At 55.4% G+C, this 26,621-nt stretch overlaps 1 protein-coding gene across 3 annotated transcripts in view; it reads right to left on the reverse strand.

Moving 5' to 3' along the window:
• The window catches only part of TCERG1L (transcription elongation regulator 1 like), a 193,625-nt gene that overhangs the window by 3,890 nt on the left and 163,114 nt on the right, over nt 1-26,621 (reverse strand). The window contains exons 9-11 of one of the 3 annotated variants that reach the window (XM_027063419.2): nt 17,357-17,492; nt 4,887-4,976; nt 933-1,051 (exon numbers count right to left, since the gene is read on the reverse strand). In XM_027063419.2, the coding sequence (XP_026919220.2) occupies nt 933-1,051; nt 4,887-4,976; nt 17,357-17,492 (345 nt within the window). Of the gene's footprint in view, nt 1-932; nt 1,052-4,886; nt 4,977-13,568; nt 15,556-17,356; nt 17,493-26,621 lie in introns of those variants that run through there. The other 2 variants (XM_053206888.1, XM_053206887.1) reach the window with 2 other exon arrangements.

Raw genomic sequence — 26,621 nt, forward strand, 5'->3', positions numbered from 1 at the left:
ATTCAGATGTATCTCAACCCCAAATAAAAATAAACCAAACTCAACTTTTTTGGCTTATAAAAGTTATAGTCCTATATTTCTAAAAGTAGTACAATGTTCATTACTTCTTAAATATCAGCCAATTTTAGGGGTGCCTGGGTGGCCAGTCAGTTAAAGCGTCTGACTCTTGATTTTGGCTCAGGTCATGATCTCACAGCTTATGAGTTTGCACTAACAGCATGGAGCCTCCTTGGGATTCTCTGTCTCCTCTCTCTCTGCCCCTCCCCCTGCTTACATTCTCTCTCTCTCTCTCTCTCATAAATAAATAAATAAATAAATAAATAAATAAATAAACATTTTTACACAGAAGCCAATTTTAAAGAAGACTTAAGTTCATGCATTTTTCTAAGTTCTAACATCCAGTTTCCTATTGGTTTATTTCACGGGAACAGTGCCAGGTTATTTTAGGTGACTTTGGCAGCAAAATTACTTGGCTCATTTGCCCTGGTGTGTGTCCCTTCTCTTTCCACCCTGGCCGACTGGGAAGACGTCCACAACCAACGGTGAGGTTTATTTTACTGCCGCTGTTCGGGCTCTGTATGCCTAGTCTCCGAGTTCGTGTTCCGTGCGCTTACTTTCTGATCCCTAGATTCGAGGTTAGCCCTCATCTTGAGTGCTGACCTACTGACTAGTTATTTAGGTCATGGAGTCAGGGTGGCCACGCTGGAAAACCAGGCAGGGCAGCAAAATGGAAGGGTGTGGGGAGCAGAGAGAACCGTGAGCCTCGCAGGCAGGCAGGGCTGGTGGCTTAGTCACCGACAACTTCACCATTACGCTTGTGAGGTCTCCGCGATGGTAGGTTACACGATTTAACCAGAACAGACTTTAAAAGCCCTCTTACAGTCATCGTAAGTCTCCCGCCCCGAAGTCACCCGGCATTTCTGTCTCCATACCTGGGTGACACCTTAGATTCCTCCAGAAGTTTCTTGAATTCTTCTTTGGCGAGCAGCAATTTGTTTTTCTTCTCCTTATATTCTTCTTTTATCCTTGTCTTGACAAACTGTTCGAATATCTTGAAACACACACATACGCACACAGAAAAGTATTACAGGTTGCATATCAGAAATGAAATCTTGTGCCTCAAACACAACACAAAAGAACAGCGAGCATCTGTGGTTAAGCCTTTCTTTTCCATAAGGTGGAAGGCACAGCCCCTCCGGGGGGGGGGGGGCTCTCCTGAACCAAGCGTCTACATAATTAAGCCTGGATTCCCAAGAGAATCTCGGGGTCAAACGCTGAATCAGCCCCGCTTGGGGGCGGGGGTGGGTCCTGTTTCTTGTTTCGGAATTCCGTGAGCAGCTTCTGGGGTCACGCGCTGTCTGGCTGACCTTCACATCGCTGCCGGTCGTCCCAGGAACACATGAGGTTTTGTCATTTGTTCTAGTCAATTCCTACAGTGACACAATTGGCATCTGAGCCTCCAAACGTGATTTTAACTTGTGAGAAGAAAGTCAACCCAGCATCTCTGATCCCCCAGCCTCTAGTCTCTAAGAAGACCACTTGTGGTCTGGGCATCAGGGCGGGGGCATCACGCAGACACGGCAAGCCTCTCCTGGGGGCGTCACGGAGCCTCTGGGTGGTCAGACCCAAAGCGAAGACCTGACCCTCGGACACTGTGTGATCCCCAGTCGGACAAGAAGTGGGATTTGAGCAGGAGAACCCCGTCCCCTAGCCTGAAGGATACGAGTATCGTCTGGTGGGCAGGTGCATCATGGCCCCGGGGCCCTCTCCCTTGTGAGGTGACAGTCAACACAGTGACGTGACACCGAGGACCCTCTCTGCAGCCGTCAGTCCGTCAATGGATGGGGGCAGCGCATCACTGTGGTGTGAGGTGCCATTTACAAACCGGAGCCCGAAGGGGGTAGGGACAGCTGCTTCATTCCTAATGCTATCCGAGCCTCAAGAGCATTAAAAAGAAAATACCGGAGATGACTTGAGAGTGTGCGCACGCATGAATAAAAAGATCAATACAATTTTCACGTGTGACCCTGGAAGGCCTATAAACAGCAACTCTGTCCCAACCGGACCCAAGGCCACTGCCGACATTAGACTTTGACCCGAGCGCTCTGGGGGTCCCCCGCACTCCTGCCCCCGAGGGGGAGGCGGGGAAGACGCGGCCGATGCAGGAGGCTCTCTCGGCTTGGACGGGGATTTCACACTGCCTTTCAGTGGCCACTCGCCTTATGGGATTATAAACACCCAATGCTCCCCTGTCCTGAAGACTCTGCACGGAAAGGAAACATTCAAGAGTAGGACTTAAATGGAGAAGGTGTGCTTATACATTGAAGTAGGACTATCTTGGCTTATTTCACCTTCAAGGCAAGTGGTGTGCAACCTCGCCGGCTGTCTTAGAACTTTAATAAAACAGGTGAAGGAAGGGTTATTATCCACATAAAAGTGGCGCTCCGTCATCAGAGCTTTCGCTCTACTAATTTTAAGTCTGGACAGAAACCCTGCCTGGCCGCGGGAGACCCTCTTGTCCTACCGCCGAGCGCCCACCCATGGAACTCGACTTCCCACCTCTCCCCCCTGCCCTGTCACTCTATTTACGCCGCTATAATTTAACGTAGCGGCATCTTTATCCCCTCTTTGACAAATTACACCAGCTCCACTCAAAGTGGGGCACGACTGTTTAAAAGAGAGACCACTGGCCATTGTCCCGCTATGGCGTGTCCTCCCATAATGAAAAGGAAACACTATCTGTTACCGTGGAAACAGGTCTGATGAGCGTGGCCCGACCCCTCGTCTCTGTTTGGGCTCAGTCGCTTCTCCTTTGCAGCCCCCTGTGGAGGACGGGCCATTGGTGGTTTGCCCACCGTGATCTCCAGTTTCCCCATAGAAACACCGTGTGACAGCGGGGCCGGTACAGGTTCTAGCCGGATGCTTGCCATCAATGGTGGGGGTGGGGGGGGGGGGTCCTGTGAGGAGCACTGGGGTTTCGGGTGGCCTAGATAGTGCCTCCTTCTCTGGCACGGCTCCAGCACCAGTGCTCACAGGAGTGCTCATAGGGCTTCCCCCGCGTCGCGGGTGGTTTCTGATCCCAGGGCTCTCGGATGCTGCTCTGTGTCGACCGCCAGCGAGGCCCAGTTCCCGCTCTTCCTCCCGGGGCCTCCGGGGCCACGTTGCAGGCTGGTGACCCTGAAGTTTCCTCTGTCTGATGGTGTCCCCCAAACAGCGCACTCCGGTCTGATCTGTCTGCACAGCGCACATCCAGGCGTGGGGGCCCGGACATCCCAGCCCAGGTGGCCACAGCTGCACCTGCTGCCATGGGGGGGAGGGACACGCAGCCCCGTGGTGCTCACGTGTGCATCTGGTGCAGGACGCCCCCAGAGCAGTTCAGCAGCACACCGAGTGCCACATGCTCCCATCACGTGCGGGGGGGCGGGGGGTAAGCGTTAAGATCCTGGGCGGGGGGGGGGGGGGTGGGCGGCGGGCTTCCTCAGCTTCCTTCAAAGGGGCTTACGGTCTCTAAAAACACCACTGAACTGGCAACAGTGGTGCTGACCGCACCATCAGCGAAAGCACAGTCCGCAGATGGCCAGCGTGCGGGTCTTCACCAAGTAAGGCATTCTTCACAAAAACAAGCGGACTACGAGTGCTCACAGCCGAACAGTCTGACCGTTTGCTCTTTAATATCGCACAGGAGAGCGAAATATTACTCATGATTAAAGTCTACAGTTTTCTTCGGCTGTGTGCACACGTGTGTGTGCGTGCGTAATCTAACCTCCTCTGACTCTATTGTAACTTTTTTTTTTTGGAGCCACTGCTAACACGTTTCACACGTTTTCAGATGTTTCCTTCTGGAAAATACAAGCCAGCTGCAATGCAACAAAAAGGTCATTAATTCTAAGTTCCTCAAAGGTCTAAGTTCCGTGTTCCAGTGTGGACGACCCAGCACCATCCCAAGCCCCGGCGTGTGCCAGCGGGGCCCTGCCATCGGCGGGACGGGCAGGGGTCCGCAAGCCCGAGGCTCTGCCCGCTCGGTGTTTCACTGATCGTGCCGGCGTGTGCTTGAGGAAACTTCAGGACCCACGACAGAGCTGGAAATGGGGTTGCCCTTTCTGTCCTCTGGGCCCCGGGCTCTGCTGTCTGATAGCACGCGGGCCGTGGTGACAGAGGCCACATCTGAAACAGCACTCCGGCCCTCTCTGTTTCCAGCGGCCGATCCGATGACCCACTTTCCATGTGCATCATTTCACACTCAGAAGACTGCAGACAGAAGAGGCAGGACTGGAGCAGGAACCAGAGACCCCAGAGACCTCCAGGGAACACCGGACCCCAGCCGGGCTGTGCATCAGGGCCCAGTCCCTCAGCCGGCAGTCAGCACCGCCCGTCCCTCTGTCCGTCCGCTTCGTCTTGGAAGCCGTATCGGCTCCATGATCTACGCTGACAACCAGCCAGCGCAGACCGGCCAGGCTAACGTGTCCTCCAGGCGAGCTGCCTCTCGCCCACCTCTGCCCTTTCTGGGGACCTGCCCTCTGGACCTGCCACCCCTTCCCTCATACACCTTCTTACTGTTTCCGGGACCCTCCTCTCGTTCAATGTCATCGTGTAAGAGCTTAATTGAGTCTTAACACAGCTATCTGGGGTGTGGTCAGTGTTCCCAGCACGTGCATTTTCATCTGTCCTGTGGGGTCACCCCCAGATGGTTTGCTAAGACACTGAGGGGATGACCGTCCTCTGCACCGGTAACCACTGCTGCGCACAAGCTCACACGCGAGACCACCGGGTCTACCCCTTCCCCTCTGACAAAATGAACGTGACAGGCGTCTGCGTGTCACGAGCGTCAGGAGGAGCGTCCTGCTCGCGCTGGGTTTCCAGAGCCCGCCAGCCCGCCACCATGTTACCTGCTTCCGCTCCTCAGAGTTTAGCAGGAGGTAACGCGGATCAAACACGATTTTGTGTAATTCTTTCTCCCAGGTAGAAAACGCTGACACCTGAAGAAAGATATTCAACAGAGTTGTTTTTAGCATCTAACACAGAGCCCGAGGTCATGCTGAAATCATCGATGGGGGCAAACAGCATCGGGGTGCCGTGGGCTCAGCGACGCAGCCTTGCACGAGAGCGTTAGGCACGCCAACGTTCCAGGAAATCAACACCTAGAGCACTGGGAAATTAAATTCTACACTCATGCCACTATTTCTTCCCTGGATTTCTTCCAGGGCCATGTGCCGCTGATCTGAAGCCCCCATTCTATCTGTGCAGCTGGAACGCCATTCTGGAATGTCACATCTTGAAATCAGAAATAACGGTAAAAACTTTCAGAACCCCGCAGACCATGACAGAGGGCGATTTCTTATAGTCTGCACTTTGCAACAATTTTAGTTGATTTTTAGTCAATATTTAAATCTTTTTAGGTAGGCCATGTTTTTAGAAACAAACCATGTTACAATAGTTTTAGATTTACATAAAAGTTAACAAGAATATTACAGAGTGACCACATATCTTACTCAGCTTCCCATACTGTGAACATCCTACATCAGTATGGATGCCAGATTTGTCTACACGGTTGGTAACAAAAGTCCACATTTAAGACTTCTTTAGTTTTGGGGGCACCCGGGTGGCTCAGTCGGTTAGGCATCCGAGTCTGGCTCAGGTCACGATCTCGTGGTTCGTGGGTTCGAGCCCTGCATCAGGCTCTGTGCGGACAGCTTGGAGCCTGGAGCCTGCTTCAGATTCTGTGTCTCCCTCTCTCTCTGCCCCTCCCCTGCTCACACACACACTCTCTCTCTCTTAAAGATGAATAAATATTAAAAAAAAAATAACAAAGAAAAAAAGACTTCCTTAGTTTTGACCCAGTTTTCTTTTTCTCCCTAGGATCCCACCCAGGACAGCACGGGACAGTGTCATGTGAGTTTCTCCGACTTCCCTTGTTATTCTGGCCTTGACGGTTTTGCTGGTCAGGAGTGTTGTAAGATGGCCTCTATTAGGATTATCTTTTAGATAATTAGATGATTAGACCAAGGTTCTGGGTTTGGGGAAAAGCACAGAACAAGGTGCTGTCTTCATCCATCACATCACAGTGCTTCCTGTCACCGTGACTGACAACACTCGGTGTGGACCCAGACCACTGGGCTGAGGCTGTGCTCACCAGCTCTGTCCTGCTCACACTCACTCTCTGTCCCCTTCCCGCTGTGCTTTCTGGGGGGGAAGTCACTGTGTGCAGCCCCTCCTCGGGTTATGTTCCACCTCTTGAGGGGGGTATCCCAATACGAGCTATTTGGAACTCTCAAGGGGATATTTACCAATTCCCCCACATTTACTTATTTATCGCATCATTTATTTGTATCATTACAGGCTGATGGGTATTTCTAACCTGGGTTATAACCCAATATCATCCAGACGCTTCGTTTTTGCCCACATTCTTCCAGCTTTGGCCGTTGAGAGGTTTTCTGACTGGCTCCAGCGTGCCTTTGGTGTACCCCATCATCGTTTTGGGGGGGCCCTTCCTTATTTTCTGGAACTTCAAGGTGCCCCGGCCTCATCTTGTGTCTCTCCTGCCCCAGCCCTAGAGTCAGACAATTCTCCAAGAATCACGGTTCCTTTTGCTGGAGAACAAATCAGAAACCGTGACCTGGTTCTCTGCCGTGGGACACGGAGCTTCTAGCTTCTCCCCGCTGACAGAGCAAGGAAACGTTTAAGTCATTTACACAATAATTTATCCACTTAAAAGCATGGACTAGGGATTGACTATGCCCTTGGCCCCACGCTGCGTGCTGAGGACTCAGAGAAAGTCAAGGTCCTGACATCAGAGAGCCCGTGGCCTGGGGCAAGGCAGACAAGCGAGCTCATGATCCCTTGCGAGGCATCTGTGCCATATGAGGGACACTCCCGGACACGGAGAGGCCACGGCGAAGGGACATCCCCATCCCCAGGGATCGGTTTCCAGAACACTGACTATTCTGGAACATGGACACTCCTCAGGCTCCCGAAGGGCCGGGGGGTCCAGGAGGGGCTGTCTGGGGTGCAAAGGCGTGTTCGTGAGCTGGGGGTATGTGACAACGGCAGAGCACGTTGGGGGGCAGGGAGGGGTCGGGGAGAGGCGGGATAGTCCCAGGCTGACAGAGGACCTGCACTTGACCTGGGGAGCCACGGCGGGCAGTCACACGTGATGCGCATTTGAGGGAGGCTACTCCGGCCCAACGGGCGGGGAATGAACCCTGGGCCCAGAGGAGACAGCAAGCTAACGGTGGCTTTACAAAAACAAAACCCATTCACCCTCTCACCTCTGAGCACATTGACGTGTTGCTGGTAGAGACACTATTTTAATAAACAGGTGCTTTACTGGGTACACCACAACGTGTGGGTTTTTTTTTAATCGACGCTTTCTACCTTTATTAACAAAAGTCAAAACCCCTTGTTAATATTCATGAGCTCCGTTACTGGGCGGGATGACCCAGGCTCCACCCGGGGACTTCTTCCAAGGAGAACATGGTGAAGTGTGGACACAGCCCAGGGATTGGGGGCAGGGTTCCCGGGGAAGCATCCAGGCAGAGCGATCCCATCATTCTTTGGCTCCCGACCACAGCACCGTTAGGACAGCTGTGGAGAGAAACTGTGGGCCGCCTCGGCTCAGCCCAGGCACACAGGCTCCTGTCCACCTGCTAGGGACCGGTCTCTCAGCTCGCTAGGGAGGGCAGAGGATGTCACAGAATCGGTGTCACATAACTAACTCTACCAGGATTATGAGAATTTGGGGGATTCTAGATGTATAATAAAATCATTAAAAAAAATTAATGGTATATGGTTGCCTCCAAAGGAATTTGCAATCTGTAAGAGGAGATAAGCCGCGTCTTCAATGACTGTAATTCACAGTGACAGAACAGGTGTTGTCACATTACCTGAGAGCCATGCTAACAGGTGCTGCCCAAGTTCAGAGAATGGCGGCCGTGGTTTCGAGAGGGACAACCAAGTGTGGGACCCAGGGCTGGGGATCAGAGCAGATGGGACGGATGGATGGCCATGTTGGAACATTCGCCACCTGTGGGGGCACAGCCTTGTCTGTGAGACCCAGCTGTTCCCAGAGGACCCTGGATCATTGCCGTTACGATCGATTACAAGCATCGCTGCAGACACAGCCTGATCTCACTAGGCCTGCGCCTCCCATGTCCCCAAGGTCACGTCTAGGTAAGTTCATTCTACGGGGCCGGGAAGGAGGTCTCCCCACTCTTGCTGGGTGCCAGCAGGAGCCATTCTCAGCCCCAAGGCCACCGTGTTCCCTGCCGTGGCCCCCCACCCCATGCCAAGTGGCTGGCTTCTCCAACACCCACAGGAGAGTCTGTACGAGCCCCAGGCTTACGTCACGTCACGTAATGTCCTTCCGGGTTGGCCCACCACCCTATTCACGGGCCTGCCCAGTCTCAAACGAGGGGGTTACTCCGGGGGTGCACCCGGGGGTGGGGACCTTGGGGCTGCCTCAGGATCCTGCCCACCCAGTGGGCCCAGGACTGACTCCAGCACACGACTGTTTCTCTCTTATGTCCAGCCCACACTTCCCGACACTTTGGCACTTCCCCGAGATTTCGTCTTTGAACGGTGGAATTTTTCAGCAGTTTTAAACCCTCGCATGCAGAGTCCTGCCATCCCTCTGCAGCCGGGCGGTGTTCTGTGCCGATTCAGTCTCCCCCGCGGGGCCGTGTTCCGTGATCCGCGATCAGCTGCCGACCATCAGCAACTGTGATCCAGGCACGTCTGAGCGCCTGGGTGTGCCGGCCACCGGGAGACTCTGCCGCCAGCCTCTCCTGAGCCCCACGCACGTTCTCTATTTCATCCACGCTGGGGTGTCATCGCCGGCCAGCGTCGTGGGCACGTGCTGGACGGGTCACTGACTGCTGGGCCACGGCCCTGCCTTCTTCCCGCACAGCCTCCTGCTCCTGGCGTTCCTCGGGCACGTGCCCTCCCCGTCGTCTCTAGGTCCTGACTTGCTGTTGGTTCCCTGGCGTCTACGCTGCCGAGGACACTCCTGGCAGACGCAGCTGTAAGATGGCCTGCGGACAGGCCTTGACCTCCGGGCGGGGACCAGAGGTGCCACATGGCTGGCTGGGGAGGCTGTTCCTGTGTGGCACGTCTGCACCCACAGACGTCGCTGCTGGGAGAGGCAGGGGGAGGACGATGAGAGGCAGGGGAGACGCTGGCACCATGGCCGCAGGAGCCGGGCCCTCTTCCAGCCGCTGTCAGCGTGCTCCCCGCGGAGACAACCTCGCTGGGAAAACCCCCGCGTGTTTTGCAGGAACCAGCTGCAAATGGAGGCTGGTCACTGCAGTGCTTGGGAGACGGTGGTCTGGTCCCCAAACTGCTCCCCGTCCTCCAGCGCTCTTTCCCCTGGACCCCAGCACCCACCCTCCCGAGGGCTCCGTTTCTTGAGATCCGACTGGCCAGCCGTTCGTTCAGCCAGGGCCCCCGTGGCGGCTTCTTGGCCAGCCAAGCCCTGAGCTGCTCCCGTGCAGGGCCCGTCTTCCCTGAGCGAGGGACCTCCTCGGCCCCCTCCACCTGCTGGGCACAGGCGAGACCCACCCTCTATCAGAAGCCCCCTGAAGGTGACCAAGGTCTTGGGCACGAGGAAGAAAAATCGCCGATGAGATTGTTTCTGACCTCAGCCCCAGCGTCACCGAAGCCTCTGAAACCGGAGGAAAAGGGTCTCGCATTGCGTTCCACCCGGAACACCAGGTGATATGCCAGCAAGAGCCCCCCGGGAGGCCGTCACAACCGGAAAGGCCCCCGCAGGCAGGACGCCGCGAAGGAAGCAGGCAGATGCTGCTTTTATCTTCAAAGCCAAAGGCCATTTCACGAGCTTGTCACTCACTGGATCACACACAAGACCAGGGACCCTAAGGACCAGAGAAAATGAAGGAAGGCTGGAAACGGATGGCTCGTGCCCAGCCCCGAACTTGAGGGTCAGTTGGCAGGATGGCGGGCTCCGGGGCACATTGGGGGGTGGCAGGGCCACCGGGGCTCCCCTCTCATGCCCTGTGGGGCAGACGATGAGCCTGTGAACAGGTGATGTGACTGAGTCGCCTGTCCGTCCACGGCACCGCCCCCCTGCACTGTCCTGTCACCTCCTGAGGGCTCTGTCGGGGTGCCCTGGCTGTTGGCTGGGCTCAGGAACACGGAGCTGGGTGGTCTCAGGGTCTCGGGGGCAATTTCCATCTCAAACACAAAATGCACTTATTTCAGAAGCCAACGGTTTTGCCCAAATTTGATTCTCAAACACGTCGTGTTTACTCTTTCCTGCCTCTGCGTTCCTAAATGTGTTAACGGAGCCTGGAGGGTGGACGGTCCATCCGTAGGGTGGCTTTTCCCTCTGGTTTTCACGGCCTCCACGCCCCGCAGAAGGGCATCTGTCACAAGCACCTCCCAGCTCTGTGACAAGGACCCTGGCCTCCGAGACACGGGCCGCACCTGCCTGGCCAGTCGGCTCTTGTCTTAGGCTTCTGTCTGCACACGCTGTCTTGGTGCCGAGAGGTGAGCGAGGCTCCTGTGTAACGTCTCCTCATGTCACGTGAAAAACCAAAGAAAAGAGAAACAGGAGAGCGAGACCCCTCACAGGCGTGTGAGGTGACGGCCTGTTCTCGCAGCTGCTAAGCAGTGGGCTGGGCTGGGCCCCGGGGACCCGCCGTGCTCCCCGGCCCCTGGCAGGGCCCCATCGCTGGTCCCCTGGGCTCAGGCAAGTTCCCCAAAGTGTCCATCGGGGGCAGCAGAAGGTATCTGTCACCAGATGGAGGGAGGCGGGGAGCAGGTGCAGGGGTCTCCCAGGCACCCCAAGACTACTGGGTGCAGGTGGACGTAGTGTTTGTCTAGCCACACCAGAGGCCCAGTGGCCCCCGGAGAAGGGTCAAGAACCTCCCTCCGGCCTGAGCCCACTGACCTCTGCCTCCAGGACCAGAGGCTGGAGACGTGGCCCCTTGTTTAGTCTGTGTCTGCGTGGGGTGTGCCTGCCATTCTGTCCATCCACTCAGGAGCCCCCAGCCCCAGCTCAGCTCCCCACCCAGTCCGCCCATGGCTCCCCTCCCAGGACCGGTTCCTCCTGAGCACCGCAGTGCCCCCCCCCCCCCCCACTGCCAGCCATCTCCCACAAACCCGGGTGGCACCAGGTCTATGCGGACGAGTTCTGGTTCCGAGAATCTGCATAGCTGCCCTCCACCCCTGTTCCCGTCCTCCCTCTTCCCTCCTCTCCCGCTGCATCCCACAGGCTCAGGCTGATACCGAATACAGTGTTCGCTGTAATTAGCGATACCATTACCCCCTTTACCCAATTTCTTGGAACGCATGGCTGTGTCTTCCGGAGCTCCTGACAATTAAAGGCAGCGCGAGAGGCCGGAAGGACAGGCGTGCTCCCAGCTCGGCTCGTCCTTGGTGGGGAGGCATGGGCACCCCTGTAGGTCGCCGGGATGAGGCCTGGGTGCAGGCGGTGTGTTTGTGGGGCAGCCGCAGGCATGCTGGGAGGAGAAAAGCCAAGGACGCCGCACAAATGAGCAGGTGACCACGGCGGGCCACCGGCAACCTCGGAAGACTCACGTGGAGCAGGCCCACGGCTGCCTGAGATTTGTCCCGCGTAGGACGGGGACGTGGGGGTTACCTCCAGGTTCAAAGTCATCCACGGAGATGTCCAACCTCTAAACCTAGACATGGGAGCGGTCCACACGAGCCCAGGTGAGCCAGGTGAGCTACAGGTGGGTCCAGAGGTGAGCAAGGGGTCTGCCCGCTTCCCCTGAACTCTGGGCACGACTCCCGCCCTCACCTCCCAGTGCTCATGGGGCTTTAGCAACTTCAGCTTCTTTCTTCTGTTTTGACAGATAAACAGAATTTTGTGCCATCGTTGCACAACATCCTCCGCCGATTTGATTTACGTGTGCGGGTTGTTTTCACCTTAGCGACGGGCGGAATCCTGCTCCGGCAGTGAGAGGGGTGGTCCGCCTCCCTCCCCAAGGGCATCTTCATGATTAGAACAGGGTCTCATCGCTAACCACAGGTATCTGAAGATCTGGATTGCCAAAGGCCACGGCCGTCAGTCCAGGAAAGAGGAACCACAGCACAGGAGCGAGGCAAGACATAAACCCCAGGCAAAGAGTTATAGTATTCAGAAAATGGTATTTACGTTTCTTTCTATTCAGTGCTGCTGGGGCTGCTGGGAAACGCCGTGTCAGGAACTCTCAGACGTGGCCACCGAACTACTCTTCCCAGAGCAATTCGGTATATCGACCACATGTTCGTAGCCCGTAGGAAACAATTCCGCACACAAAATACACACGTCCATATGATCATCAGAGTATTATTTGAAATAGCAAATTTGGAGAATATAAGAAATGAATGAAAATGCAGGATTTCTGAATTGACGACAAATTGAATATTATGACCTCATCCAAGTGTTTTCCAAAGGATTATATGAATGCTTTTTAAAAATGCTGGAAAGGGGTGCCTGGGTGGCTCAGTTGGTTAAACATCTGACTTTGGCTCAGGTCATGATTGCATGCATGGTCCGTGAGTTCGAGCCCCACGTCGGGCTCTGTGCTGACAGCTCAGGGCCTGGAACCTGCTTCGGATTCTGTGTCTCCCTCTTTCTCTCTGCCTCTCCCCGCTCATGTTCTGTCTCTCTCTCTCTCTGTCTCTCTCTCTCTGTCAAAAATAAATAAACATTTAAAAATTTTTTAATGCTTGGGGCACCTGGGTGGCTCAGTCGGTTGAGTGTCCGACTTCGGCTCAGGTCATGAGCTCACGCTTCGTGAGTTCGAGCCCCACGTCGGGCTTTGTGCTGACGGCTCAGAGCCTGGATCCTGCTTCGGATTCTGTGTCTCCCTCTCTCTCTGCCCCTTCCCCGCTCATGCTCTGTCTCTCTCTGTCTCTCAAAAATGAATAAACGTTAAAAAAAAATTTTTTTTAATTTTCATGCTTAAAAAGGAAAAACAGTACACAAATGTATAAGTAGGTTAAACCTCATAAAATCAACTACATCAGAATGTTTGGTTGAACCATGTTCAACTACAGGTCAGTCCTGGTTATGTTCTAACCATTTAAAAATTGATATTTTTAAATCTAGTTTTAGAAACAAAAGACTGGAAAGAAATGTATCTGAATGAAAATAATGATCTCTTAGGACAGATAGGACTTGGGGTGAATTAGATATTCTTTTTGGCAAATTTTCTTTCCATGCACACGTCACTGTGCAGCAGGACTGTGTGTTATTAGTGGTGTGACGTGTGCCCTGCAGGGTTCGTGGACTTGCCATAGGTCCACGAGGAGCAGACACCGCAGGTGTCCAGGCGGGGACTCACACAGGTACCTGAGACGCGTCGCCTCCAGGGCCGTCTCGCCTACGTCGGCCGCTGGTCACGAGGATGACGGAGCCCTCCCGCGTGCGTCCGGAGGCAACGCCATGTCCGTGTCTGAGAGAAGGGGCGCCAGACACGGCTCACGGGGAGGAAGCGAGGTGGCGCTTTCTGCTGCCGGGAGAAGGCGTCCCCCGCCGCCCTGTTAGCCAGAAGGCACCCAGTACTGTTACTTTACGGCAGCCTTGTCACGGTGGACGGCGACTCAGTGCAGAGAGAGATGGGCGTGGCCCGTGGGTGTGAACACGTGGTCTGTGAGTTCCTCTCTCTAACACACTCGGATCCCAACTCCACGGAGCTCAGCTCCACAGTCAGCCACCATGCCAGCCCGTCTCCCTGAGGCCACTCACCGCCGGGAAGCTGGCCGAGGGTCACCCACACAGGGACCCCAGAGAGCACAGCAGGTCTGGGCCGTGGAGTCCCTAAGGTAGGATCTGGGACTCTCCAAAGGCCCTTGGAAAGCCATACTTTTTTTTTTTTTTAATGTTTATTCATCAAATTCAACTGAAGCAGGCTCCAGGCTCCCAGCTGTTGACACAGAGCCCGACGCAGGGCTCGAACTCACCAGCTGTGAGATCATGACCCGAGCCGAAGTCGGATACTTAACCCCAGCGTCCTATGGCTAGGTGCCCCAGCCGTACCCACTTCTAAGGGATACTTTGCAGGAGGAAGATGTTCTCAATAAAATGCTTCTAATACATTTGCCTGAATAGGAGGGATCACATTAACAATCTGCTATTCGACGAGACCTGCCCCTTCATACGCTGAAGTTTTTTTTTTCTTTTTTTTTAAGGCTCTACTGTGCTTTATACAGTAAAGCAAAACAAAAATAAAACCTTCCTTGAGCCGTCAGATACATACTACAAACACGCAAAGCCACAGGCCCTTCCCCAATCTGTGATCCCCACGGAAAAACCCCAAACATGCCCTTGTTAAACTACGAGAAACCCACAGGACCTAGCTCCATCGTTCCGTAAGTACATGAATTTCTGGACTGAAGCATTGTACAAATGCAATAAAAAACATTATTAATCACTCAGTCCATGAAAAAAGTGACCTTTCTGTGCCTCATTTTCAAGCAACAGGAAATCTTATGGGCTTAGCTATCAAATTCTCTTGAGCACTGAGTAACTTATAAAATATGCTGGCATATTTTATAAAGTCAAAAAGCCATAAATGGTGGCATTGCTTTATGACATCAGCAGTAAATTCAGATTAATCTTTCCTATTCATGAGCTGTGTGTGGGATTCTTGCAAAATCCTCCTAAGACAGGGGTTCAGGCTTCGCCCAGGTCTCTTCTTTCCAGGGAAAACTCAGAACTCCGGGTGGGTACTTGGCATTTCTGTGTTGTTTTGCTGATTCACATCTACACGACCTACACAAGGTTCTCACGCAGAAGAATCTACGAATCAAGGGCCGAAAGGAATCACCCACCCGGTGAGGCAAGAGCGTAGTGAAAATCTCATTAGTAAAGCTGCTCGACCACAGCCATTGGGATAAATTCAAGAAACCGCACAGCCCTGGCCTGCCGGCAGGCTTAGCAAACACAGGTAGGTGTCTCAGGCAGCCCTGGGCTCTCCCGGGGGTCGGTCTGATGCTGTGCTGGTGAGGCCGGGCTGGTTGGTTTCCCAAACAAAGAGGGGGACGTGCAGACGAGATAAAATACGTTCCTGCCTCCATTTCTCAAAGGCTCCTAATGCCATCACGTCTCAGGGAAGAGGGGTCACGTCTCCTGCTGGCTGGGTCAACAGGAACAGACTGGCCAGGTCGATCCAGACACTAAGAATTACATATATTTCTGTGCGTGACAAGGGCAGACAGCCACCCGCGTGTTGATCAACGCCTAATGAGACTAGAGACAAACCTCAGGAGCGTCCACGCCTATGGCTCTCCAGAGCAGAAGCAGCTAATTCTGGCGATTGTGTAGGGGGAGGAGTATGCTTTATCACGTCTCCCGAGTGATGCCGAGACCTGTCCTGCAGACGCCTGGTGGCCATGCTCGTGGAGAGAACAGAACGGGGAATGACAGGTGCTTCGGAGATAAGCCCCTTCGTCACGGGCTCGGCGGGCGGGCTCCAGGACCAGCGGGTCAGGGGGCATGTGCGGCAACACCACAGCCCAGTCCCAGATGGCGTCCACGTGGACACTGAGGGAATCTCGGGAGGTTGTTGAGCGCCTGCTGCACACCAGGCCCTGGGGACCCAAGGGAGCACCAGGCAGTCCCGACCCTCAGGAGCTGAGGCCTCTCACGGCAGCTTGGACAATGTGGAAGGGACACAGGACAGTCATTTGGCATCCTGTGTTAGCCAGGGGACGGGCGGCAGGGCAGGGGACCTGAGGCGAGAGCAGAAGGCGGGCAGGGCATGGCAGAGACAGGGCAGGGTGGTGACACTGGGCCATGAGGCCAGCCGGACCGTCACAACCCGAGCAGCCCCAAGGGTGGCAGTGACGGCATAAACACTCTGTTGGCAGCGTCCGGGACCCCCCCGGGAAGAAGGGGAAGCAGCCCGCAGGCCCACGTCCCCAGCAGGCCCAGCTGAGCAGAGTGCAGGACAAGGCCGAGAGCAGAGCGAGGCCCCAGTGAGGGCTGTCCCGGCTCAGCGGGTCTCTCCCTGTCCTGTTGGAGATACGCAGCCGCCCGGGCGGGAGCAGGGGGCCCACTGCTCCCCGGGCCACTGCACATGGCAGGATTTGTTCCCCAAAGGGTCTCAACGTCTTGAAACAATTGTTTGCGTGGGGAGGCAGGAACTGACGTCCTTTTGAAGATAAAATTTCAGCCCAACACATGCAGGTTTGAACATCGCGTCTGTTCAAGTAACCCATCGCCATCAGCGCACACAGGCCGGCCCCCATGGGCCTGTGCCCCCAGCGCCCCTCCCGGCACGGCCGTGTCACCTCGCATCCGTGCCAGTTTGGGCTTCGCACACCCCACCGCGGTTTTGACTTCATGAGGCGACTTCTCCCTCCAGGCCCTCACGGCCAAGGGCTGTATTTCATTTGTAAGTGAATGACAAGACCGATGAAGCCATGCAGACGTTAAAACCCATGGTGCGAAGGAAGAGAGGCCCCCGCTGTGGACCACCTCCCTCCTACCTGTAACACTTAAAGCTGACACGCCCCAGTCGCCCTGCATCGCCAGGGCCTCATGCCAGCCTGACTCTGGGGAGCCCTGCTCGACCTCCCGCTCCGGGGGAGGTGGGGTCTCCCGACACCCGGCCTCAGGGCCCGCGGCACCTGCTGTTGGGAGGGCCGGCCCAGGAGGCGGCCTGGGGACAGCGATCGACCAGGGAGGGAATCTGCTCCCTCTGCCAGGCCTCCCAAGGCCACCAGAGTGTCTGTGATCGTCACCACCACACAGGGCCCCCGGTACCGCGTTCAGCCTCATTTTGTGAAGAAGCCCAACTGGGCTATTAGAGCTGACTCATTTTATACCCAAGAGCCAAAGCTGGACATAAAAGTCATTGGAAGGAGATCTGGTTCTAAAATGTTTCTCTCTTAAATTCAAAACAAGGTTCACAAGTCAACTATAATGAAGACATCCTCATTCTACTAAAAATAGTTGAACGGACCCACAGGCGTGACAATCCCGGCTTGTCCAAGTTAGAACAGGGGACGCCCCTCTGGGGGGCACGGACCCCGGGACCTGGCCGGGCTGCAGCAGGAAGCTTACCAACACAGGTGCTGTCCGTACACAACGCCAGTGCCCGTCCCCCGCCCGCCTCTCCGGGGCCGGCATGAGCGGCGGGGAGGGGGCCGGGCGACAACCACAGCCCTCAAGACCAGAAGCAGGGGCCCCTTTTCATGTCGCTTCAGCCTCAAGTCTTTTGGCACCTGAATTTCACTCGGCCCGATGCCCTGCACTCAGCGCAGGAGGAAAAGCATCCCTCGGGCTGCGGGGGAGACGGCTCGCTGACTGGCTTCCGAGGGGAGCCGTAATCTGCATTCGGGACCCGCCCCCTCGCTCCAGGAGCACGTCTCCGAAGCGGTTCCTTACCCCTCGCTCCAGGAGCATATCTCGGAAGTGGGTCACCCGCTCCTCCAACGGCAGCAGGATCTGGGGAGGTGGCGTCTTGGTGTCCTTGTCCGCTCCTTCTGCCTCCTCTGGCCCAGGACTCGCGTGGCCTTCTGTCCTTTAGGGCACGAGACACAGACAGTTAGCCGTGCCCTCGGAGACCCACCTGCCAACCCCTAAAAGTCCCCCAGGAAACTCTTTAAGAAGCAGACACTCTGAGAACCTTTCAAAGCCTGGTGCAGGCAGCCCAGCAAAGGTGGCGATTTTTGCTCTGGGGCGAAGACTGCTTTGTTGCGTTTGGGGCAGAGCTGAGGCTGAGACCCTGACCCCAGGGGCGCCGGCAGGGAGCAAAGGCAGCGGTGGGTGCGTGCGAGGGCCCACAAGGTGGGAGGAAGCCCAGAGTCACCGTTTCACTGCCTAGACCCGGCCGTCAGAGGAGGTGAAGAAGCCTTTCCATCTGACAAACCACGGGAGCCCACACCTGGCTCTCTTCCTGTTGTTTGGGTTTGTTTCGTTTCAGGGAAGACCTTCCTTTTGGACAAATGCAGGAAGACAATTACCGGAGACCAATCCGTCGACACTCTGCGTACAGAAAACGCCGTGCCGGGGTCTAGCCCGACAGGGAGATTTCAGTGACAACAGGGGGAACTCAACCCCCACCCCAGGCAGTCTGCGCAGCGATCGGTGCAGAGTGGGACCCGCAAGCCCTGGAGCTGTTCCCTCCCTCCGGTTCCCCCCGGCCCACAGCCACCGCCCAGACGCAGAGGGCACAAGCCAGGGCCCGGCGGGCACCAGGGGATCCAACAAGCCACCTTTACCAGGCTGGCGGCTGAGAGGAAAGAAAGAGCCCACTCTCGCGAAGCACCAACCTGGCACCTGCCTTCTGTTACACACCCGGCCGCTCGATGGTGCTCTCGGGTCCACAACTCATTCCAGCAGCATTTGGGAACCTGCTTCCCAAACACCTGAGCATTCGTTGCTGCAAGATGTTCAGGGAACAGCAGACATGGCTCTCTCGCGATGCCCCTCTCACCCTCTGTTCCCCGATGGGAACAAGCCCGTCCAGCCGCCGCGCCTGCCCCGCCTCACAGCCTGGGCTCTGCCCTGAGGCGTGTTCTCCCCCTGCCCCGGCCTGGAGAGCCACGCGCTCTGACCCCCCGGAACCCTCTGCCGGGCCTCCTTCTGGCCCACCCTGCCCCATGCTTCCCCACAGTCAGGTCCCACGGCCAGTGACTCCCGCAAGGACGGGTGCAAATCCATTGTGTCCCGAGACCCCCTGGTTCAGAGAACCTTCACTTCTGATGCGCTTTGGTCAGGTTAGACCAGCGACTGTAAAGAGAAGTCCCCTGGGAGGCGCCTGGACTCAGCACCTCCTACGGGCCCACCAGCACCGACATGGAGACGTCAGAGCAGAGGATGTGCCCCTCAAGAGCATGGCACGTCCCTGCTTCTTTGCAAACCCAGCCTTTCCCTGGGAGTTAGTCAGTGAGAGTCACTTACGCCAGATACAGGGAGGGGCTTCCTGACACAGGTGTGGCATGGTGCCCCCCCAAGGGGACTGCGCTCCTGGGGGACACCCAGCGGTGCCTAGAGACATTGGTGGTTATCACTGCCGGGGAGGCGCTGCTGGCACCTGGAGATATAGAGGCCGGACGCGCTGCTAAATGCCCTGCCTCGCACAGGACAGATGCCCGCGAGGGCTTGTCCGGCAAATATCCACCATCCACGTGTTTGGGGAGGAGGGGGGCAGGCCCACTGAAGGTCATACCATCACTTAGTGGCCGGGACCAAGGTGGTCCCTGCCTCCTGACACCTGCTTTTTCCATCACTGTCTATCCAAGATACCGCAGAAATCCGTTAGTTACCGGCTTCAGGATGTGCCGAGAATATACAATGTTCTATGTCTAACACTCACCAGGGTTGCGCTATGGCTTAATCCAACCTAATACAAAATGTGTGAAGGGAAAAAAAAGAAAAAACATTGGCTCAGCCCATTAGGGAATCTTATTTATAGACCAACTATTTCAGGAGAACTTACATTCTTTGCTGCTTATGTGATTATGTGGAATTTCAAGAAAAAGCAAATTACCAGTGGATTTGCAATTGTATCATAATCCAAAGGGTATAATTAGGAGTTCTTTGTAATAAATTTTCATTAAAAATAGAAGTGTGGAAACAAGACACGTATTGTAACTTGAAACAAGATTAATAGGAACGTTGTAAGCCCAGCAATGATCACATTTTACTGCTCACTCAACACAATACTTTGTTCAGAGGTGCTGGGTGCCTTCCATATTGTGAAGCTATCGGTTCAATTAGAATCGGTCAAAAGTAATGCAAACTTGCTAAATATATTTTTAATAGTCTCATGGCTGAATGAGTGTTGTACCTTTACCAAAAAGCAAACTCTAGTACTTGGGATACAACTAGCTTCAGGCCAAATCACCAGGGACAAGAGGCAGAAACCCCAAGGACATGGTAATTGGTGCCCACAGGTCCTGCTGGCCGGGTGGGTGGGAAAGGCCTCTCATCCAGAAAGAGTTTTGCCGCATGGCAGACCCCTCGCCAGGTCGACACCCTGCTGTGGGACATCTTCCAGGTCAAGTGCATAGGTTGAGAAGGGCCTGGTCCTGCCCAGCCTTTCCCGCAGAGCAGGGGTCCCCAAGTCTGGGCCGCGGTGCTGGGGTCCCTTCACTCTGAGGGGCAGCTCCCTGGCTCCTGGCTCCCTCTGCCCTCTGACTGCTACTGAGCTTGTCCAGCTGAACCGCTAATGGCCTGCGTACGTGAGCACGAGTGGCGTCCACCCGGCCGCTAAGTCTGTAGCGACAGGGTTTGCCGACCTCGCCCATGTGCACAGGGAAGCAGGCTATTTGGTAAAACTCACCAGACGCATGCTCCGTGCAACCAGATTCTAGACGCGGCACGTCTGGTCACGGTTTCCTTTTTGTGGATGACAACCTTTAATGAGCTCATCTGAGGCTGAGGGAGCTCAGGTCGCGGGACTTTGCACATCTGCTGTGTGCCCAGAGGCCACCTCGGACTTGCAGACGCGCCTCTCTCCAGGAGAGGAGGGGAGGAGGCCCGGAGGTGGCACCGTCACCGTAGCAGGTGCGCGCTGGGGGGCATGGTGCTCAGCGCGTCTGAGGCACCCGCTGTTGACCCCAGTGTCCATTCGCCAGCGTGCCATCATTCTGCCACCCCACGGGGAAGCTCACGTGGGGCTGGACCCATCAAAGGCCAAACCTCGGTTTGCACCGACGGACTGAGGTCCGCACACCTCAGGGTCCTCATGTGGGGCGATGACAGTGCTCACCTCACCGAGCTGTGAGGATCCGTGAGATAACCTGTGAACCCCTCCGAGCACCCGCCCCCCTCCCCTCTCCCCTCCCCTCCCCCTTCTAACACCATCACGCGAGAGGCTGTGCACAAATAGAAGGCATTCGCCGTAACGCCGCGCCGACGGCAGCACTGGAGCAGAAGGGAGGTGAAGGCCGACGCCCGGTTCCGGAGAAGAAGCCACACGTGGATGTGCAGAATTCAACGTGCTTCTGAGCCTCCGTGGGGACGGCTTGTTGCAAACTCTTGGGCAAATTATGGAAGTTCTCTGGACCTCGTTTTGGTAAAACCAGGTGGTTTGGACAAGACGATCTTGACACGCCTCAAAGCACCTCCATTCTGTGATGCAAATGGGATCCTGCTCGCTTAGTCCTGGTGAAATAGTCCAGCATCTGGATTCTTCCATAGATTAGCTCTGCCTCCTGGTTTTGACTATAAATTTGGTAAGAGGCTTCCCACATCTTCATCCAGATGGTCATAAAACGTGCAGCAGGAAGTGCCCAGGGCAGTGGCCTCTGGAGGGACCCACCAGCCCCGCCCCGAGGCGACCCTGCGTTCTCCCAGGTGGGCGACGGGCAGGGGGGCGGCCACGGCGGGAGCAGTGTCCTGGCAGCATTGTGTCTGCACGTGCCACGGCCACGGCCACCACTGGGGTCCCTGCAGGAGACGGCCAGCCTGCAGTGCTCTCCGAGGTGCTGGTGGCCCGTCTCAAGTGACCTTGGTTTCATTTAAACCACCTCTCCCTCCCTCCTTGTCCTTGGGTCCGCTTCCCAGGGGGAGGGTAGCTTGGATGGTATTTCTGCTTTACCACCATCGTCTGCAACCGGTGACCACTTGGTGCCACACTCTGCCGAGGGCCGGCTGGCCGGGCGATGAGCTGACAGGGGTGGTTCCATCAGGTAATAACGACTGTGTCTGGTCTTTGTCCCTGCTTTCTTTGTGAATTTCCTGAGTGACTGGGGTGTCCTTGTTAAGGAGCCCGTTTTGGCCATCCCTGAGGTTACAAGACATGGTGATTCGGGGTGTGCCCTCAGACAGGTTCAAGGGAGGGCCAGGCCCACTGGAAACACCAGCACGTGAAAAGAGGGCTGGAACCCTCAGGAAGGGAGGGGGCTGGAAGTCGAGTTCGGTCACAAGGCCAGTGATTCAATCCGTCCTGCCTATATACCAACACCAGTGGGTTTGGAGGAGCCTCCTGGCTGGTGGGCCGGTGTCCCAGGAAGGAGGTGCACCCAAAATCCACAGGGACAGAGGCCCAGGACCCTTCCAGAACTCACCCTATGCATCTCTACCGTTTGGCTGTTCCCGGGTTGTGCCCTTTATGATAAAACCACAACCTGAAGTAGAGTGCTCTCCTGAGCTCTGTGAATCATTCTAGCAAATCATCAAACCTGAAGAGAGGTTATGAGAACCCCCGGATTTACAGCCAAGTCAGACAGAAGTGGGGACAGGCTGGAGACCCCCCCCGTCTGCTGGTGTCTGGAGTGGAGGCAGTTTTGTTTGGACTTCACCTGTGGGGTCTGTGCCGACTGGGGGCAGTTACGATCAGACTCGAGTGTGGGACACCAGGTGACTCTCAGAGAATCACCCTCAGAAGGCAGGCACAGGTTTTTGGGTTTTTTTATTCTGTCAGCAGGTGTGCCTGAGGGCCTGCTGTGTCACCCCCGGTGGCCAGGGCAGGCCGCATGGCTCCTGGGCTCCTGGGTCATTCATGGCAGACCCCCCACCCCCCCAACCATGCAGCACTCAGCCAGGATCACCGATGGGTGCCTTTCAGAGGTCGAGAGATTCTGTCCCCAGTCCCTCCTGGCTTGGTGGCTCACCAGCTATACCTGGTGTCCCCTGGCCCGTAGAGGCATCCAACAGGTCTCTGCCCTCGTGGTCCCATGGCGTTCCCCCATGTGCATTCATGTCCAAATGGCCCCCATTTTTAAGGACACCAGTCATTTGATTAGGGCCCACTTTAATGACCTCATCCTAACTAATTACATCTGCAACGACCCTATTTCCAAATAAGGCCCCATTCTGAGGTTCTGGGGCTAGGACTCCAACGTATGAATGGGGCGGGGGACACGATTAAACCCATAACCAGGTCCATTCTCACTGGGCAGGAAAGTGCCACACCCTCCAGGACGGTCCAGGTTTTCTCAACGCGAGAAGCAACAGGCTGGAAATCGGGGGCCCGAGGTCTCCCTGTGTGTGAAGTGGGGTTCCGACATGCCCCCCAACCCAGGAAGCACCGCACCAACCTCACTCTCCCAGGGATGGAGACCGCCTGGGTCATGGCTTTTTTTCTAAAACATTCACGTTGGTTTGTGCAGAGAGGTCTCAGCTTCTCCAGGACATGCCTCTGTTTGCCCACAGCCCACGCAGGTGTCCCCTGTGAGCCTCTTGGTGGCATCACCACAGAAGAGCCACGTGCTTTCTCAGCTCCTCAGGCTGCCAATCAGTCCACCTGCCTCCTGTCTTCATGGCTGTCTCACCTCTGTGCCTTCGCCGTGACGCTTCATCCTGACATCTGCTCTTCCTGCCCCTTGTCCGCTCACAGGCCTGGCTTGGTTTCCATCTGGTCACCTGGCCTGCACGCCATACCTTACCCTGAGTGACTGAGCCGCTCTCTCCTCTGCACTCGCAGGTGTGGGGTTCCTGCAGCAGGTGGCCCGGACACACGATGCTTTCGTCGGAGCCACCTGGGGACCTGCCTCTCTGGCTGCCAGGCACGTCCCTGCATGCAGCATGAGGGCTTGTTCATGTCTTCTTCTCCAGCCCTAGGCACGTGCTGGGTGCCCAGAAGGCAGTGGCTAAACTGCTGACTTAGATTCTGTGGTTGAGTTTGTTCCCTGTGATTTCCTAGGAGACGCGTTAAATGCAGGAGAGCCTCAGGTCTCACTTCCTAAAGGGGACAGGTGTTGTGGTCTTTAGACGTCTTTCTTACAGCCACAGAATGGTGCCCTTCTGAGCGTTTCCTCTCAAATTTGTCTGGATGTAATTAACACATTTGTGTAAGCCTTCTTGAATGCATGGCTGTTCTCTCTGAGAAGAGTTGTCAAAGGAATTCATAAAACAAGGTTGTTTTGTAAATGTCCTGTGGTTTGGTATCCACCGCTCTGTGCCATGTAAAGTGGCTGAGAGCAACGCTTCAGGACCCAGGCAAGACTAGAACCCTTCCGTGGCTCACGGTAACTGTCTTCTGGATATTCATTAGCCTCTTCAAGCTTCATAGTCCTTGTCCTCAAAAGGGGAGGAACACGGAGGAAGAGGAGGAGAAGGAGGAGGGGAAGAAAACAGAGAAGAAGAAGAAGAAGGGGAAGAGGAAGAAGGAGAAGAAAAGGGGGAAGAGGAGGAAGGGGAGAGGGAAGGGAGGGGGAGGAATGGGTGAGGGGAAGAGGAGGCAAAAGAGAAGAAGGGGAAAGGGAAGGACAGGAAGAGAAAGAGGAGGAGGGCAGATCTACACTGTAGGGATGACACAGGAGGCAGAGCGTTTGTTGGGCATTAATGGTTTGATCTCAACAGACTTGTCTTTGAACTTGGACTTTCATCCAAACATGCTGTGTATTTTCAGACAAGCATCATCATTTTCTTTTTTTTTTTCATCTGTAAAATTGGAATTATAATAGTACTTGACTCTTAAGATCTGTTGTAAGAATTAAATGCAGTAATATGAATACCTGATATTTGTTGACATTCTGTGTGTAAAACCTTATCCTCCTACTTTGCCTACATCACTTCATTCAATCCCAGTGCTACAGGGCGACATGGTTATCATCCTCACTCCACAGATGGGAAAACTGAGATGATGCCTGAAAAGTAGTTAGCACAATGGCTGCTCTATACATAGTACTGATGCTGCTGCTGCTGATGGTGGTGGCGATGGTGGTGATGATGATGATAGTGGTGGTGATGGTGGTGATGATGATGGTGGTGGTGATGGTGGTTGTGATGATAATGATGGTGGTGGTGATGATGGTGGTGGTGATGATGGTGATGATGATGATGGTGGTGGTGATGGTGGTGATGGTGGTGGTGATGGTGATGATGATGGTGGTGGTGGTGATGGTGGTGGTGATGGTGGTGGTGATGGTGGTGGTGGTGATGGTGGTGATGGTGGTGGTGGTGATGGTGATGGTGGTGGTGATGGTGATGATGATGGTGGTGGTGGTGATGGTGGTGATGATGGTGGTGGTGGTGATGGTGGTGATGGTGGTGGTGGTGATGGTGGTGGTGATGGTGATGATGATGATGATGGTGGTGATGGTGGTGGTGATGATGGTGATGATGAGGATGGTGGTGATGACGATGGTGGTGGTGATGGTGGTGATGGTGGTGGTGATGGTGGTGATGGTGGTGGTGGTGATGGTGGTGATGGTGGTGGTGGTGATGGTGGTGATGATGGTGGTGGTGGTGATGGTGGTGGTGGTGATGGTGGTGGTGGTGGTGGTGGTGATGGTGGTGGTGATGATGAGCACGGTGGTGATGACGATGGTGGTGGTGATAGTGGTGATGGCTATGATGAGGATGGTGCCACGTGATAGTGGTGATAACAGTAACGATGATTCTTCACTTTCATTGTCTCTGGCAGCCTCTGACCACACACACCAACCCTCCGAAGACTGGGATCCAGTCCTCTATGTGGCTGGATGATGTCTCATCTTTTATTTGATTTAATAGAAGGGGAGAACTTGTTCTTTCTCCTGGCAAAGAAGGCTGGGAATTCATCATCAAAATACTGCCAGCCTGTAACTCTGGTGTCAGACACAATACGAAATTCTGCAAGAATCAAAGTCTCTGTGAACCTCTGCCTTGTGGGGCCTCAAACATTATGTTGTGTGGTTGTAACAAATAGTCTTCAGATGAGGCGAACTTTGAAAGATGCGTATTCTCTGGTCTTTAGCCCTGACACAGAGCGCGGTAGCATGCCCCTGGCCACTGTCAGAAGACTGGCGCATCGATCAGGGTGGGCTCCAGGTCCCTTGACGGGGTGGGAGGGTGCAGGGGTGCCGGCTCTTCCAGCAATGCCCTTTGTATGCGGATGGTCGGGATCCAGCAGTGGCCTCGAGCAGGGCGCCTCTCCCGGATGAAACGCAGCCATGGGCAGGATCCTGGCTGCGGGGCCTCAGCACCAGTCCCGGGCAGGATGGAGTGAGGAGCTGTGGGAGCACAGGGATGTGGCTGTCCCTGCCTGCACACAGAGGTGAGGTTCAAGGCTGATAGGGACACAAGGTGCGCCCGGAGGAGCAGGACTCAGGCTCCAGGCCGGGCCTGGGACCTCGGGTTTTCAGCGCTGCCCTGCTCTGCCTGACTGACCGCGGACCCCCTGGCAAACCTCTGTGTGTCTCCTCGCCCGGCCCCACCTTCTGGCCCTGATGACACCTTCAGGGGGGTGTGGGGCTGGGGACCAGCACAGGCACCCCGGCTCTGCCGAGGCCAACCCCTCCGTGGCGGGCTGACCACTCAGCCGTCCCCTTTCTGTGCACACAGTTACGATTTGCCAGTTATGAGCCAGGACCTCCTACCACACGATGCTCTGCTGGCCACGGCCTTCAGAGAGACCGAGGGGTGCCAGCTGCAGACTTACTTGTCAGCCTAAAGGCCATCTCTGCGCTCGAAGGCCAAGGTCCCCTCCGTGGAAAGCAGCGGCTGAAGGCTGTTTTCTGGCTCATGGCAGACGGCCCCATTCTGGACTGCATAGAGCTCAGACCCCTGTCTCCAGAAATGGGTCGGTCTGGTTGTCAAAAGGGCAGGTTCTGAGTAGAGTCCCGCTTCACGACCCAGCTCCGTGAGGTGCCATGCTGTCCTGGCTTCAGTGCTTGTCTTGGAGAAATCGGAACAAATTCCCAGCAGCTGGGGGTCCTCAAACGCCTCGGCGGATCCTGTGCGGTCTCATCTGGGAACGCACAGGGCCTCAGCACCC

The sequence above is a fragment of the Acinonyx jubatus genome, chromosome D2, assembly GCF_027475565.1.
Source record: "Acinonyx jubatus isolate Ajub_Pintada_27869175 chromosome D2, VMU_Ajub_asm_v1.0, whole genome shotgun sequence".
NCBI lineage: Eukaryota > Metazoa > Chordata > Mammalia > Carnivora > Felidae > Acinonyx > Acinonyx jubatus.